Source organism: Malaclemys terrapin, chromosome 4 (assembly GCF_027887155.1).
Source record: "Malaclemys terrapin pileata isolate rMalTer1 chromosome 4, rMalTer1.hap1, whole genome shotgun sequence".
Lineage (NCBI taxonomy): Eukaryota > Metazoa > Chordata > Testudines > Emydidae > Malaclemys > Malaclemys terrapin.
In genome coordinates this window covers 97499503-97513102 of record NC_071508.1, presented here as the reverse complement: position 1 = coordinate 97513102, position 13600 = coordinate 97499503, and the positions used below count along the sequence as shown (strand labels likewise).

The following is a 13600-nucleotide window of genomic DNA, read 5'->3' as shown; positions in this document are numbered from 1 at the left end:
ACATCAGATTTTATCACCCAGTCAATTCTAGTTTTTAATTATATCTGTCAGTGCTAACAGAACTTTATATGTCATATGGGGTGGTTGTTTGGGGGGGGAAGGGGCAGCTAACTGGGATCTGCCTCATTCTCATTCACTACATCCTGTCCTCAATATATCCCAACTCATTAAACACCTCAGATTCTTTAAAATTATCTCCATTCTGTCCAGTAGATTGATCGTCTGCACAAACAGACCACTATTCAACCAAAGCACACTTCCTGTTCCACAGTCTGAAGCTATGAGTGGGATTTATCCTAAAGATATCTTAATATACATTTGCCACGGGGTCTTAACCTTGTGCCCGGTTGTTTCATGTAAACTTAGTTTCAATATTGGATAGTCATTAGTAGTTTTGTGTATGCTTGCTGTGACTATGTGGCACTCAGCTCCAGTATCTATCTTGAAATTCACTTTTTGTTCATTTATTTTCCTTTATAGCAAGCCAATCTGTTAAACAAACTTGCTTTCTAAACTTGATACCCAAACAGTAATTCTGTTTACGCATCATTACTTTCAGAACTTTTTCCTCCAGCAGTATGTCTGAGTTTTTGTTTCTACACAATTTGTAGTGAGAGCAATACAATTTTGCAAACACACAGTATAAGCTACTGTCAAAATCAGCAATAATTAACACCTTTGTGGACATTTCTAGAACAAATAGTATTGGAGACTGGACTAAACACTCCCTCCTAGAAGTGGTTCTTCCATGTCAGATTTGAAGTGCATGGGTGGGTAGAGAGGCTTGTATTGCTGCTGCCTATGCTGTATCCGTTCTCTGGACAGGGAATTTCATTCTGTTGGGCAGACTGACTTTGTCGATACTGAAACCATTTTAAAAAAAATGTTGTTTGAGACCTTGTGAATGTTTCCTTCTAACATGTATCTTATAAAATATATATGTATATATTGGAGAGTTTGAAGATTTTTATGGTTTGATATTCCTAGAGATTTTTACGTAAATGTTAAATCTATATCAAGAACAGAATAAAGTTGATTTCTTTTTATTTTAGGCAATTCAAGACGATACTTCCAGTTCATTAAAAGATCACCGTTTCCAACATGAAACCGTAGTAACCAGCGAACCGTATAAAAGTCCAAATATAAGGCCCTCAACGTTTGAGGAATTGAACTCTAGAAGAGCCTACTTTCCCAGCCATCCCAACCAGGTAAGAGATTTCCAACTGGGGATGACATGGTATTTACCAGATGTGATTTTTACCATGTGAAATTGTAGTTGTTACCACCCCAGGAAAGACTAGTTAGTTCCAGTTCAAGGCATTTTCTATTTTAAAAACTGTTTTGTTCATGCACATCCCATTACACTTCATTTTAATTACATATTCACATTGTGGTTACATAAGCAGTAGATTCAGAGATTGATTTAAAATTGTACAAATAAAAAGTAAAACTGCAATAGGTGTAAACTAATATATTTAATATACTGAACATCAGAATGTGTATATATTTCAGTATTTTCTCAAGGAAGTTATACATGTTATGACTCATTTCAATTTAAAATATTATATATACTGCAAAACTATTTAAATTGCTAGATATTTTTTTAGTAATTTTCATTAGTATATTCTAATAATTTTTATTTTTCCCAGTTTCAACTGGTATTTGCCAGTGCCCTGTCCTAACCTAATTTTTTCCCAGGAAATTGCCAATCCTGCTTCCAACCATAGAAACATTTCTTGTTTCACTTACCATGTAATTCTATATTAGTCATTTAATCCAACACTACATAGGTATGGCTGGGATGACACTTGAATTATAAACCCCTATATTTAGATACTGCACTGAATTACTTTCTGAAATGTGGTAGGATTTTTACCTCACAAAGGATGTTTTGAAAGTTAAGTTTTGTAAAATTGTTTAGTCATCCTTGAGTTAACCAGATTAGGTGAAAAGCCATTATTTCCACATTCTGAATTTTTTTTTCAAGTCTTTATTACATATTTCTGTGTTTTAATAAGCCATTTATTTTTTGAAACTTTTGATTTGCCATGGTCTTAGTCCTCAGCAAAACAACATTTTTGGCAAGTATGGAAAAACTGTGTTGGTTAGAAATTATAAATAAATGTATACTTGGGGTGTATTGCATAGAGTATTTTTCTAATTAATATTATTAGAGAAACTTCATTTATAGCATCATCAGAGACCAGGATATAATGTTTGGTACAACAGGAAAACAATATATAAATTGTACATTAATAGTATTAAAAGTTACAAAAGGAAAAGACCACTGACACAGGAAATGTGTGCTTTACTGCTTCAAATGTTAAAATACACTTTCCAAAAGATAGTGTTACATACAATATTAAGACTAAGGAAAATACTGACTTTAGTCTTCCAATATGATGTGTGCATTTTGCTGCTTCTTAAGTGTCAAAGCATCAAGGTTTTTGATAGACAGCATAGAAGTAGTAGACATTTTTATTGACTTGGGTAACAAATTTATTATAGAGGACTATATGCCAAGAAGTTTTTGGGAACTTTTTACTAAGGAAATTCTAGAGAGTATGTTCATAACATGTGCTGAAAATGTGGAAGTTCAAATAATAGTTCAGTGCATTTTATTAGAATATACTTCTGCCTCTGGAAAAAGCATAAGGAGGGAGCCCTCTAATACATTAGGTCTTCTTCCAAAGAAAGATAAGATCCCCTTTCACAAACTTGTATCAGCTAGTGCTAATTACCCAGAAGTAGTAAAATAAACATTCTTCTTTGATTTGAAAGACAGTCGTATCTGAAGAAATAGGCAAAGGATTCATGAGGTTCTGAGAACGAGGAGTACTTGTGGCACCTTAGAGGCAGAGGGGCATTGCTGGCACATGATGGCAGATATCACATTGGTAGATGTGCAGGTGAATGAGCCTCTGATGGTGTGGCTGATGTGATTAGGTCCTATGATGGAGTCCCTTGAATAGATATGTGGACAGAGTCCCTCTGCCATGTACATTGGCCAAAACGGACAGTCTCTAGGCAAAAGAATAAATGGACAGAAATCAGACATTAAGAATTATAACATTCAAAAACCAGTCGGAGAACACTTCAACCTCCCTGGTCACTCAACTACAGACCTAAAAGTCGAATTCTTCAACAAAAAAACTTCAAAAACAGACTCCAATGAGAAACTGCAGAACTGGAATTAATTTGCAAACTGGACACCATTAAATTAGGCTTGAATAAAGACTGGGAGTGGATGGGTCATTACACAAAGTAAAAACTATTTCCCCATGCTAATTTTTCCCCTACTGTTACTCACACCTTCTTGTCAACTGTTTGAAATGGGCCATCCTGATTATCACTACAAACGTTTTTTTTTTTTCCTTCTGCTAATAGCCCACCTTAATTGATTAGTCTCATTAGAATTGGTATGGCAACACCCATTTTTTCATGGTGTGTGTGTGTGTGCGCGTTGAGTTAGAGAATGGGATTGTTCTGAATGAAAGGCACACTGTAAACATAATTTATTTCGCCAACCATGTTTTGTACATAATTGATCCTGGGTCACACACTGTTGTAGTCTCCTTTACTTCCTGTTTTTGAATTGTTTAAAAGGACACTATCAAGGTGTATCACCTAGCTTTTAAAATTACTTCATACTTTTCATGTATAAAACCTTTTGGAAGTTCAGTACTAAAACTTGTTTCCTTATAGATGTTTTTTTTTTTCCCCTGCTCCCTTGACCACTGATTTGTTATTAGCTTGCTATTGGGATGGACTGCTGCCAAGTTTTTAATATATCAGCATTGAAGCATTTGAGCAGGTGGTAGATTGGGGGGTGATTTGGGGAAGGAGAAGTGGATACAGTATCCATGTGTATGAATGAATAAATAAAAATAACGAGGTTTACAAACATAAAGGGGGAAGGAAAAAAGTCAAATTTCAGGACTATTAACCCTAATCTTGTCCTTAGTTATTATTAGTTAACCAGTTTTTTAAGGAAGGACTTATTTCTGTTTAATTAGAATGCATTTTCAGCATTTTGTGTGAGTGAAGGACTTCTAAGGAAAGAATGAACAGATTTATGACAAATATGCAGTAACTATTTAAAAAAATAACTGATTATCCGCTTCAAGTGCTAAAACCATAACTACTTCTGTTCAGACTTCTGTTCAGAAACTTCCCTAATCTTTAGGGATATCTCTGCTTCCATGAGCAGAAGGGAGCCCTAACCCCTTAATTCAGGCCCAGAGGAAGCATGAAAAAAGTAGTAGTATTGGTTGCCTGCCATAAGTCCTCTGTTCACGCATTTTCTCCTAGACCAAATGGAAGCCCAGCCTCAAATTTTCTATGGATTAGGGCCAAGGGAACAAATATTCTTCATGACATATTCCACCCTTAAACTCACTGAGCAACTCAACTGAATTCCTCTGCATTTTGGAAACCCACACTGAGAGAGGCTCCAGGGAATGTCAGTCCGAAGGGCTGGGTATCTCTGGTAGAACAGCTTCTGTACGGTCTAAATGATAGTACAGCGACCACGGTGTCCTCACAGATGGCCCCTACCTATGGTATCATGTGGATCTGCTAAATTAGGGGGCTCAACCCCCTCAGCCTTTTCTGTTAGAAGGTTCACAAATCATGCACCTGAGAGCAGAGTGAGAAAAAAACTGACTTGAAAGTTGAAGAGTTTCCATTCTCTTGCTCTGGGTTCTTCTATAACCCCCCAGCATAGTACCAGAGTTCCTCGCTTAACCTAAGTGAATTCATCCTTGCAGCATCCCGTGAGGAAGTTAAGTATTAGTATTCCCATTTTATGGATGAACCGAGACTTATGCTTTCTCTCAGCTGCCTCTTATTTTATGGGAAGTTTCTGCAATATGTACGTGCAGAACCTCTATGCTATCCTCCTTCATATCTCTCCTTAAAACTCACCTGTGTTTTGATATCAATAAAGCACTCAATAAAGGCTATGCTTGTGATGTGCTGTGACTGCTGCTAATTTATACTGAACATAATTGCCTCGCTATTGCTTGTCTGCCTCCAGCTGTTGTCTCCTCTTATACTTCGATTGTAAGCTCCTTAGTATTTCCTTTCAATGGAGTTTCATTTAATGTTCCCTACTCCTTGTATTACAAGATAGGGCAAATAGAAGTTCTCTAGCTGCTTATTCAGTTCCATTCATTATTTTGTATGCTTTTATTGTCTTATTTGTCTTTTCTTTATGGTAAACAGTCCCAGTTTCTTTCAGTATTCTTTCTGAGATGAGGTGACCTCTGCAATATTGTGTTCGGTATTGGTCACCCCAGTTTCAGAAAGGATATTGCAGAATTAGAAGGAGTTCAGAAACTAGCAACAAGATTATATGGGGCATGGAAAAATTCTCACATAGACTGTAAATATTGGGATTGTTTACTTTAGAGATCAAACAAATAAGAGGGGACATGATAAAAGTATACATCAGTAATGAATGGTATTGAGAAATTAGATGAGGAACTTCTGTTCTCCATGTCTAATATACAAACACAAGGGGCATCCAACGAAACTGAAAGGTAGCAGACTCAAAACTGATAAAAGGAAATACTTTTTCAAACCACCGAATGGGTGAAAGTTACTGGTTAAGCACCTGGAACTAGTTTATTGAAGTGCTAAACCAGCTTTTGACAGCAGTAGGCTTTTCTGCAAGGGCAGAGAGAATATTTTCTTCATTTCAGTTTATTGAACTATTTCAGTTCTATAACTATTTCTTTCGGACTGTTAAGAAACCAATTGGAATTTGAAAAAGCAAGGAAGCTTGTTTTCCTCTTCCAGTGTTGCAATAAAAACTAGATGTGAGAGGATGAGATCTACTAGTTTTAAAATCTGAAGTTCATAGTGACCAGAAGCAGTCGGTTCAGTTCACTAACTACAGATATGTCCTTTTGTTTAATAAATCAGTTAGTTATAAATAAGGCTACATTTGAGTCAGAGGTATTTTTAGTAAACGTCATGGACCGGTCACGGGCAATAAACAGAAATTCATGGCCTGTGACCTGTCCATGACTTTTACTATATACCCCTAACTAAAACTTGGGTAGGGGGCTGCAGATGCTCTGAAGGGATGGTCCAGGGGGACCACAGATGTTCTGGGTGGGTGGCCCGGGACCCCTGCTGGTGCTGGGAGGGAGGGGCTGGCAGTGGCGCATGGCCCAGGACCCCTGCTGGTGCTGAGGGGGAGGGTTGGCGGGGCTGGCAGGCTCCCTACCTGACTGTGTGTCCCTGCAACTCCTTGGGAGGAGAAGGGTAGGGGGGCTCCACGCTCTGCTCCTGCCACAAGCACCGGTACCACACCTCCCATTGGCTGTGAACCACAGCCAATGGGAGCTGCATGGGCAGGGCCTGCGGGCAATGCGTGGAGCCCCCTGGCCCCTCCGCCTAGGAGCTGCAGAGACATGCTGGGGGGGAGCCCCCCACCGCGAGGTAAGCTCCACCCCTCACCCCAACCCCCTAGCCCTGAACCCCCTCCTACACACCCAAACTGCTGCTGCTGGCCCAGGGGCTGCCTGGCAGTCCCTGAGCCAGCACCAGCCACTGCAGAAGTCACGGAGATCATGGAAAGTCCTGGAAAGTCTCCAGCACACTTAAGCATAGTTGCCAACTTTCACGTGGTAAATAAGCACCCTAACTTTCACAATAAGCCAAAAATCAAGCTAATCCCATTTCAAAACAAGCCAGTCCCTAAGAACCCCAACACTCTATGTGACTAGATCCCCCCGGCATGCAGTCTGGGGCTCTGGTGGGTCTGCTGTGCACCCGACTTTCTCCCTTGCTTGTCGTCCCCCCTGTGGCACCCCCCTACCCGCCGGGAGCCAATCAAAAAAAAAAAAAAAGAATCTACAAACCAAACAAGCTACTAGCCAAAAACTAGCCAACAAGCAACTCTCACACCAATTAAGCCAAAACCAAGCCCAATTTCTGCAGTTTTTTTCCGTGGGTTTGGCATGTCTGATTTAAGGTCATTTAATTGAACTAATAAAAAAAGCTGGTTTTGCCCATTGAATTCTAATTTCCATCCGAATAGAGCTTAACACAAATCACAAATAAACTAATCTAGTAAATAAAAATGGATCATATATCCATTTTACAAAAAGGCATCCATTTTATAAAATATAAAAATTAAGAATCTGAAAAAATATATGTTAATCTATATAATTGTTTAAAGAAATGTGTATAGACATGCTGTATCTTTCTGGTTAGCAAAAAGGACCAAATTTAATGTAAAGGCTTTATTTAGTTGCAGTTCAGCATGGTTACAAACAAATGAGATTCAGCTTTTCTTTAGGAAAATGCCTAAAGTGCAAATGCAGAACAAGATTAAAATCAATTATTTAAATGAAGGTTTCCTGTTTCCTGATTTAATCATGATTACCATCAGTGATTTAAATTGCTTTCATTTAAATCAATCCACCCTGCACAGGATGTTGTGGAAGTCAGGAATTTAGCAAGATTCAAAGAAAGATTGGATATTTTGTATGGCTAACAAGAATAGAACTATTATAGTAGATACTAAAAGACTTCATAAAGAATATAAAACTTCATGCTCCTTGGGGAGCAGTTATCACATATGTCTACTGTGGGATTTCTTGCACCTCCTCTGAAGTCTATGTTGCTGTAGAGGAATCCCCAGTTTGACGCACCTGAACAGCAGGTGCCAATGCCAGGCCTCAAGCCTACACCATTACTGTGTTGCCACAGGCCTTTCCCTTCATTTACTTCACTCTTCCATGGAGGTCCTTCTGTATAATACCTTCAGACCTTGGACAACATAATCCTCCCCAAAGTCCCCTTGCCTTCTTTTCTGCTTGTCTCTAAGCCTCTTAACAGGTCCTTCCCACAGCTTGTCCTTTCTGCTACCCTAGCTGCCTTAATGGAGAGCCCCACTCCAGGTTTTTCCTCATGTCTAGTGTTTCTTAGAGCCATTGTGGAAAGCATAAAGCACAAACTGCTCCCATGAGGCACTGCAGACAGAACTATACAATTTTATATAGTGCTGCCTTTCCCAGCATTCGTTGCTATCCCACCCCCCATTCTGAGCTGAAGTCAGGTATATATGCTTGCCATTAAAGACCCAGCACCACTACAGTATCTTAGATTTCTGTTGCTATATTTTTATTGAGGACTGTGCTCCGCAGCTTTTCAAAGATTCCCCTCTCTATCTTGCTCTACAATATTAGTGTGTTTACCATTTGCAAGGTTGGCTGGTTCTGAACTTTATTCCATGGAGCCAACTAAATCTTCATGAATCTCAAGTATTTCGGCAGAGGTTAACCTCCCCTATAACTGAGGGACTTGTTTGCTGTTGGCAGCGATGGGAAAGGATTGTTTGCTTTTAATCGTTGCTCATAAGCGAAAACTTTATAGCAAACTTATTTTCATTAATCGTGAAAGATGGCTCTCATCACCAGCCAATCTTTATAGAACTATGAAAAAGTTATGTCAATCTTGGTTTAGCAAAATTTCCATTAGATGCCAGCTGTGTTCTAAACCCTTTTTGTGGTAACTGGCTGTGAGCTCCCACCATAAACATTAATGCATTTCTTCTGAAGTACTGCTTCAGTAAGCAAAGACAACTCCATTAGAAAGTATTTTGAAATTATTCAAGAATGGATGGTGGTGGCTTTTGCATTGCAACCTGTATGTTATTTGATCATCTGCTTCACAAGATAAGTTGAGCTTACCCCTTGTAAAAGTCTGTTATGCAGGTTGTGCTAGATCATATATAAACTGAAAGCACCATCTCCTGGCAATGGGGAAAAGTTCTGAGACCTGATTTGTATGGTAACTGAAGTACTAACTTAACTGTGTCCCTGTACGTAATTTAACAAGATGCTTCCATTTACCATTTCAGGTCCCATTGAAATCAATCAGACACGTCAGCTTTCAGGATGAAGAGGAAATTGTTAGAATAAATCCTCGTGATATTTTAATACGTCGTTATGCAGACTACAGACATCCTGACATGTGGAAAAATGATCTGGAGAGGGATGAGGCGGACTCCAATATACAGTTTTCTAAGTCCGACAATAAAAAATCGGACTATCTATATCCATGTGTGGATGGGACTAAGCTGAATTCACTAAAAGACCCGAAGAGTTCTGTGGTATTTAAAACACAGCCTTCCTCGTTAAAATTTAAAAAGTCAAAAAGAAGGAAAGAGGATGGTGAGCGTTCTCGCTGTATATACTGCCAGGAGAGATTTAATCATGAAGAGAATGGCAGGGGGAAATGTCAGGATGCTCCAGATCCTATTAAAAGATGCATATACCAAGTTAGTTGCATGCTTTGTGCAGAGAGCATGCTATATCACTGCATGTCAGACTCTGAAGGAGATTTCTCTGACCCCTGCTCATGTGACACTAGTGATGACAAGTTCTGCTTACGATGGTTAGCCCTGATAGCTTTGTCATTCATTGCCCCATGTATGTGCTGCTACCTCCCCTTGAGAGCATGCCATCACTGTGGTGAGGTGTGTGGGTGCTGTGGAGGAAAGCATAAAGCTGCTGGATGAACAGTCTAGTGCCAAATAGAGCTGAAAATCTTTGTTTCCAGGAAGCATCTATCTTGGATTTGTGGAAGCCTTTGGCAAGCAGAAGGAAATCTTCTCGTGTAAGAGAAGCCTGATGTGGAAGAAGCAGCAAGACTTGTCAGACCTTAGCATTTTACAAATGCTAGTAGCCATGCCTAACTATTTCCTTTCAGTGCATGGTGTTTCGTTGCAAGTTACGAAGGAGTTTGGAAAAGGAAGCCTTTTCTTATTATTGGCTATAAAATGAGTATATAAACTACAGTTATACTAAAAGGGATTAACTTTTGCCATTTTGTACATTCATGGTTTAGGTGATGGGGCTCTTAAAAGAATTACAAATTATTTGAGAGGAAATTAAAAGTGCACTAATGACAGTTGATTTAAGACTAAGAAAAGTTAATACTTGGCAAATGAGAAATGAAACTGATTTAAGTGCAACTAAATCACTTATTAATAGATTTTTGGAAGCAACTTTATATATAAATAACAAATGTTTATATTTAACTAAATGTGTAAGGTACGAATTATTACATATTAAACTTTCCTTCCCCCTTCCAGTTATATAGTAGGTATGAATCATATCTACAATCACATTCCATAATAGTATTTTAAATATTTAATTAGTTTATTTAGTAGCATTTCTATTCCAGATGGACAAATTGGTATTTTCAGTCCTATTTCCCGTCAGCTACAGTTTGTATTGAGTTGTATCCATGCATTCTGGTAATCTCAAAAAACCTTTAAAATATTAATTATTATAGTCTTGAGTGACCAATATTTTTTTGTTAAGCACAGATGTAAGTGTCTAAAATGTTCTAATAAGAACACATTTATTTTTCTATATAAATTACTTTGGTTTCAACAATTATAGCAAAAGAAGTTGTTTTCTGTTACTCAACCAGCAAGTTGTTTTCTTTTGGGGTGTCTTCCAAAAAATATTTTATCGCATTTACAAATGTTCAGCAAAGCAAAAGGTCCAATAAGGCAGTTGTAATGGTATGTCATCAGTGTTCTCAATTTATCCTTCTGTTAAACTAAGATTATATGTTCAACTGTTTATCATGTACGACGATTAAACTGAAAGATTAATAATTAACAAAAATTGAAATTGTTTTCATTATTTTGAATTGTAGCATCTTTTTATTTAAACTGGCAAGAATAAAATTATTCTGTGTTTAAAAATAAATTAACAACTTACAGCCCCTGAAAAATTGGAGTAAACTTTTTTGTGTGTGTGTGTGTGTGTCTGTCTGTTTGTCTGTGTCTGTGTGCACACACACAAAATGTATATAAAATTGGCCATGGTATTATATTACTAAGTGTTTAATTTACAGAACAGTTGGTCAAGTATTCTAACAGGTTAACTGTTAGAGAATTTTTAAACAAGTTGTTATGACTCTTATTACATGGTATAACAAAATACATTCACTCATAATGTTTAATTAATGTCATGTTAAAATTCTAACAGAAGTAAAGGCCTTCATTCATTTAGGAAGATATCCCAATAGGGTTGGAGTGGGAAGGAATGTCCTTTGTACACCTTTCCTATAAAAAGTTGCATAGTTGATTTTTTTTTTTTAAATAACCTTAATTTTCTATGCATTTTTCCCAGTGTGGGTGTATGTACCTTTTCTTTCTTACATATATTAAAGCTTTTGTTAGTTCTCTTCTGTAGTCCAGGAATCAAATTCTGAACAAATGTATATAACACTATCTGTCTGTAAAATACTTTTTTAAAGAAAACATTTATATTTATATGACAGCTCAAATTGACAGCATTGTGTACATAGAGCATCTTGAAGTATTATTTCACATTGAAAAGAAGACAAATATATTGATAACTGTAGAAGTTATGAAAGAGCTTCTAGTTTTGTACTAAAAATTGATTGGATAAACTGAATCCAAGAATATGACACTGTAGCAGCAGTCTTAAGTATCGTTTTTACTGTTTATATATTTGAAAGCTGCTACTCTGGATGATTTTCATGCTTTATGTGTTTTCAGATAAACTTGGTTGCCTAGAATAGACTGTTACTTAAACTATTCATTAGTGAAATGGGAATGTTTTCCTTGTGAATAAAAAATATTTGTAAGTGCTAGGTTTTTAACAAGATTGAGCGAGGTATGAACAACCTAAGAAAAGAACTTGCTGGCTGTATAGGAAAATACTGTAGAATTGTATTGTGTATATACTTCAGGAAAAAATTAGTTTAACAATTTCCTCTGAGCACTATTCAACATAGTGCAACTCCTGGTCCTGTACTGTATTTTATATGCAACATATATGCTTTAATAATTTTACTGAATGTGTGCAGTAATATTTTCAATTTGCATTTAACCACTTTGCTGCTAAAATTTTGTCCCCATCCTTTCCTTTACTCTTTTTAAAAATTCAATCCATTTAAAAAAAAACAAACCTTAATACCATTATTATCTTTTTTCACCATGGGTCTTTCTAGCAGTTCACCCAATTTAAGACTAATTAAAAGAATTACACTGACACATGGGTTGGAAGTAGTAGAGCACAGAGATGTATGCCGCTCTGTACTGTTTGGGTTCTTATTCACTTTTGGAGGCACTTTCTGAGTATCCAAAAATAGACACTTTGCAAAACCATTCAGAGACTGTTCCTTGCATCCCACCCCTTGTCTGTGGCACTGTTAAGTGACATTTACCTTTCCTTCTGAAATCTTTTCTCAAGTTTTTGAAAGTGAAGAGGGAAACTTAATACAATTTTTTTTTCTGAAAAGTCGGAAGTCAAATTTTAGTCATGTGACTTTGTAACAGATCTCTGTGCTGCCATATGGGAGACCTAAGTTTTAAGAAACCGCCATAGAAGATTCACTTTCCTGGCATGTTTCAGAGTAACAGCCGTGTTAGTCTGTATCCGCAAAAAGAAGAACAGGAGTACTTGTGGCACCTTAGAGACTAACAAATTTATTAGAGCATAAGCTTTCGTGGATGCTATGCATCCGAAGAAGTGGGCTGTAGTCCACGAAAGCTTATGCTCTAATAAATTTGTTAGTCTCTAAGGTGCCACAAGTACTCCTGTTCTTCTTTTTCCTGGCATGGTGAACTCTACAGTTATGAAAAGAAAGCATTTAGTCTCCTGGGGAAAGAGGTCAACTGTAGCACTTTGGCACCACCTACTGGAAAAACTAAAGGCAAGCGTGATTACATAGCCCAATCATGTATTGTAGCTATATTCCCGTACAAATTGCCAGCTAAATACAACAGTACATTGTTTGAGGTATGAATTTAGTAAAAACTATCCTAAACTGGAAGTGGGAATAAGAACCCTTACTCTGATTCCTGAGATCTTATGCCTTTTAAATGTTTCCATTACAGCTGACTTTAAAAATAAAATAGTGTTTGCTAGAGTACAAATTTGCAAAGTGGACCATAGATTATATGAGATGGGCCTAAAATATAAAATTGTGTCACTAAAATCAAGATAATGGCTAAAATCATGACTGAAAAAAGTGTTCTACCAGTGGACATCCAAGAATAACTGGGTCGGGGTTTTTTTGCCTTTGTTTGGGATTTTTACTAGTTACAAGATGGTGGTACAAACACTTATGTAGATAGAGGAATTTAATTCTTTGGGTAAATTTTTTTAAACAAGCACACCATCAGCCCAACAGTTGTGAAGTGGGGTGCCTATAATCTTCTAAGCAAGATTAAAACAAAATACTGAGAAACCTCTGATAAGTAATTGTTTGTAGAACAGCACAGTAAATGGTTCTATAAAATTCACAAGTGTCCAGAGCAAAGTAAGGGATGCTTAGTGCATGAGTTATGCTCTGGATAAACTATTTCAAAGAATGCATAGATTTTTGCATGTTGAAATGTAGCACTCCCATTTCTGATTTGTTCTCTTTTGGATGATCTTTCCATGTGTACTTAGAGGATAATGTTGAAAACCCCCATGTAAATAATGCACAATTTTTAAATTGGAGTTTACATTTTCACAGAATTTACACCACTGTATGTGGACAGTACCGTGATGCATACGTATTCATTAAAGAAATAAAATATCAAGAT

At 37.2% G+C, this 13600-nt stretch overlaps 1 protein-coding gene across 1 annotated transcript in view; it reads left to right on the top strand.

Annotated features, from left to right (window-relative positions):
* SPRED1 (sprouty related EVH1 domain containing 1) overlaps positions 1-11327 on the top strand; it is a 102433-nt gene extending 91106 nt beyond the window's left edge. The window contains exons 5-6 of the mRNA XM_054027845.1: positions 1053-1208; positions 8879-11327. Of these exons, the coding sequence (XP_053883820.1) occupies positions 1053-1208; positions 8879-9538 (816 nt within the window). The 3' untranslated portion in view covers positions 9539-11327. The remainder of the gene's footprint in view (positions 1-1052; positions 1209-8878) is intronic.
* The last annotated feature ends 2273 nt before the right edge of the window (positions 11328-13600 follow it).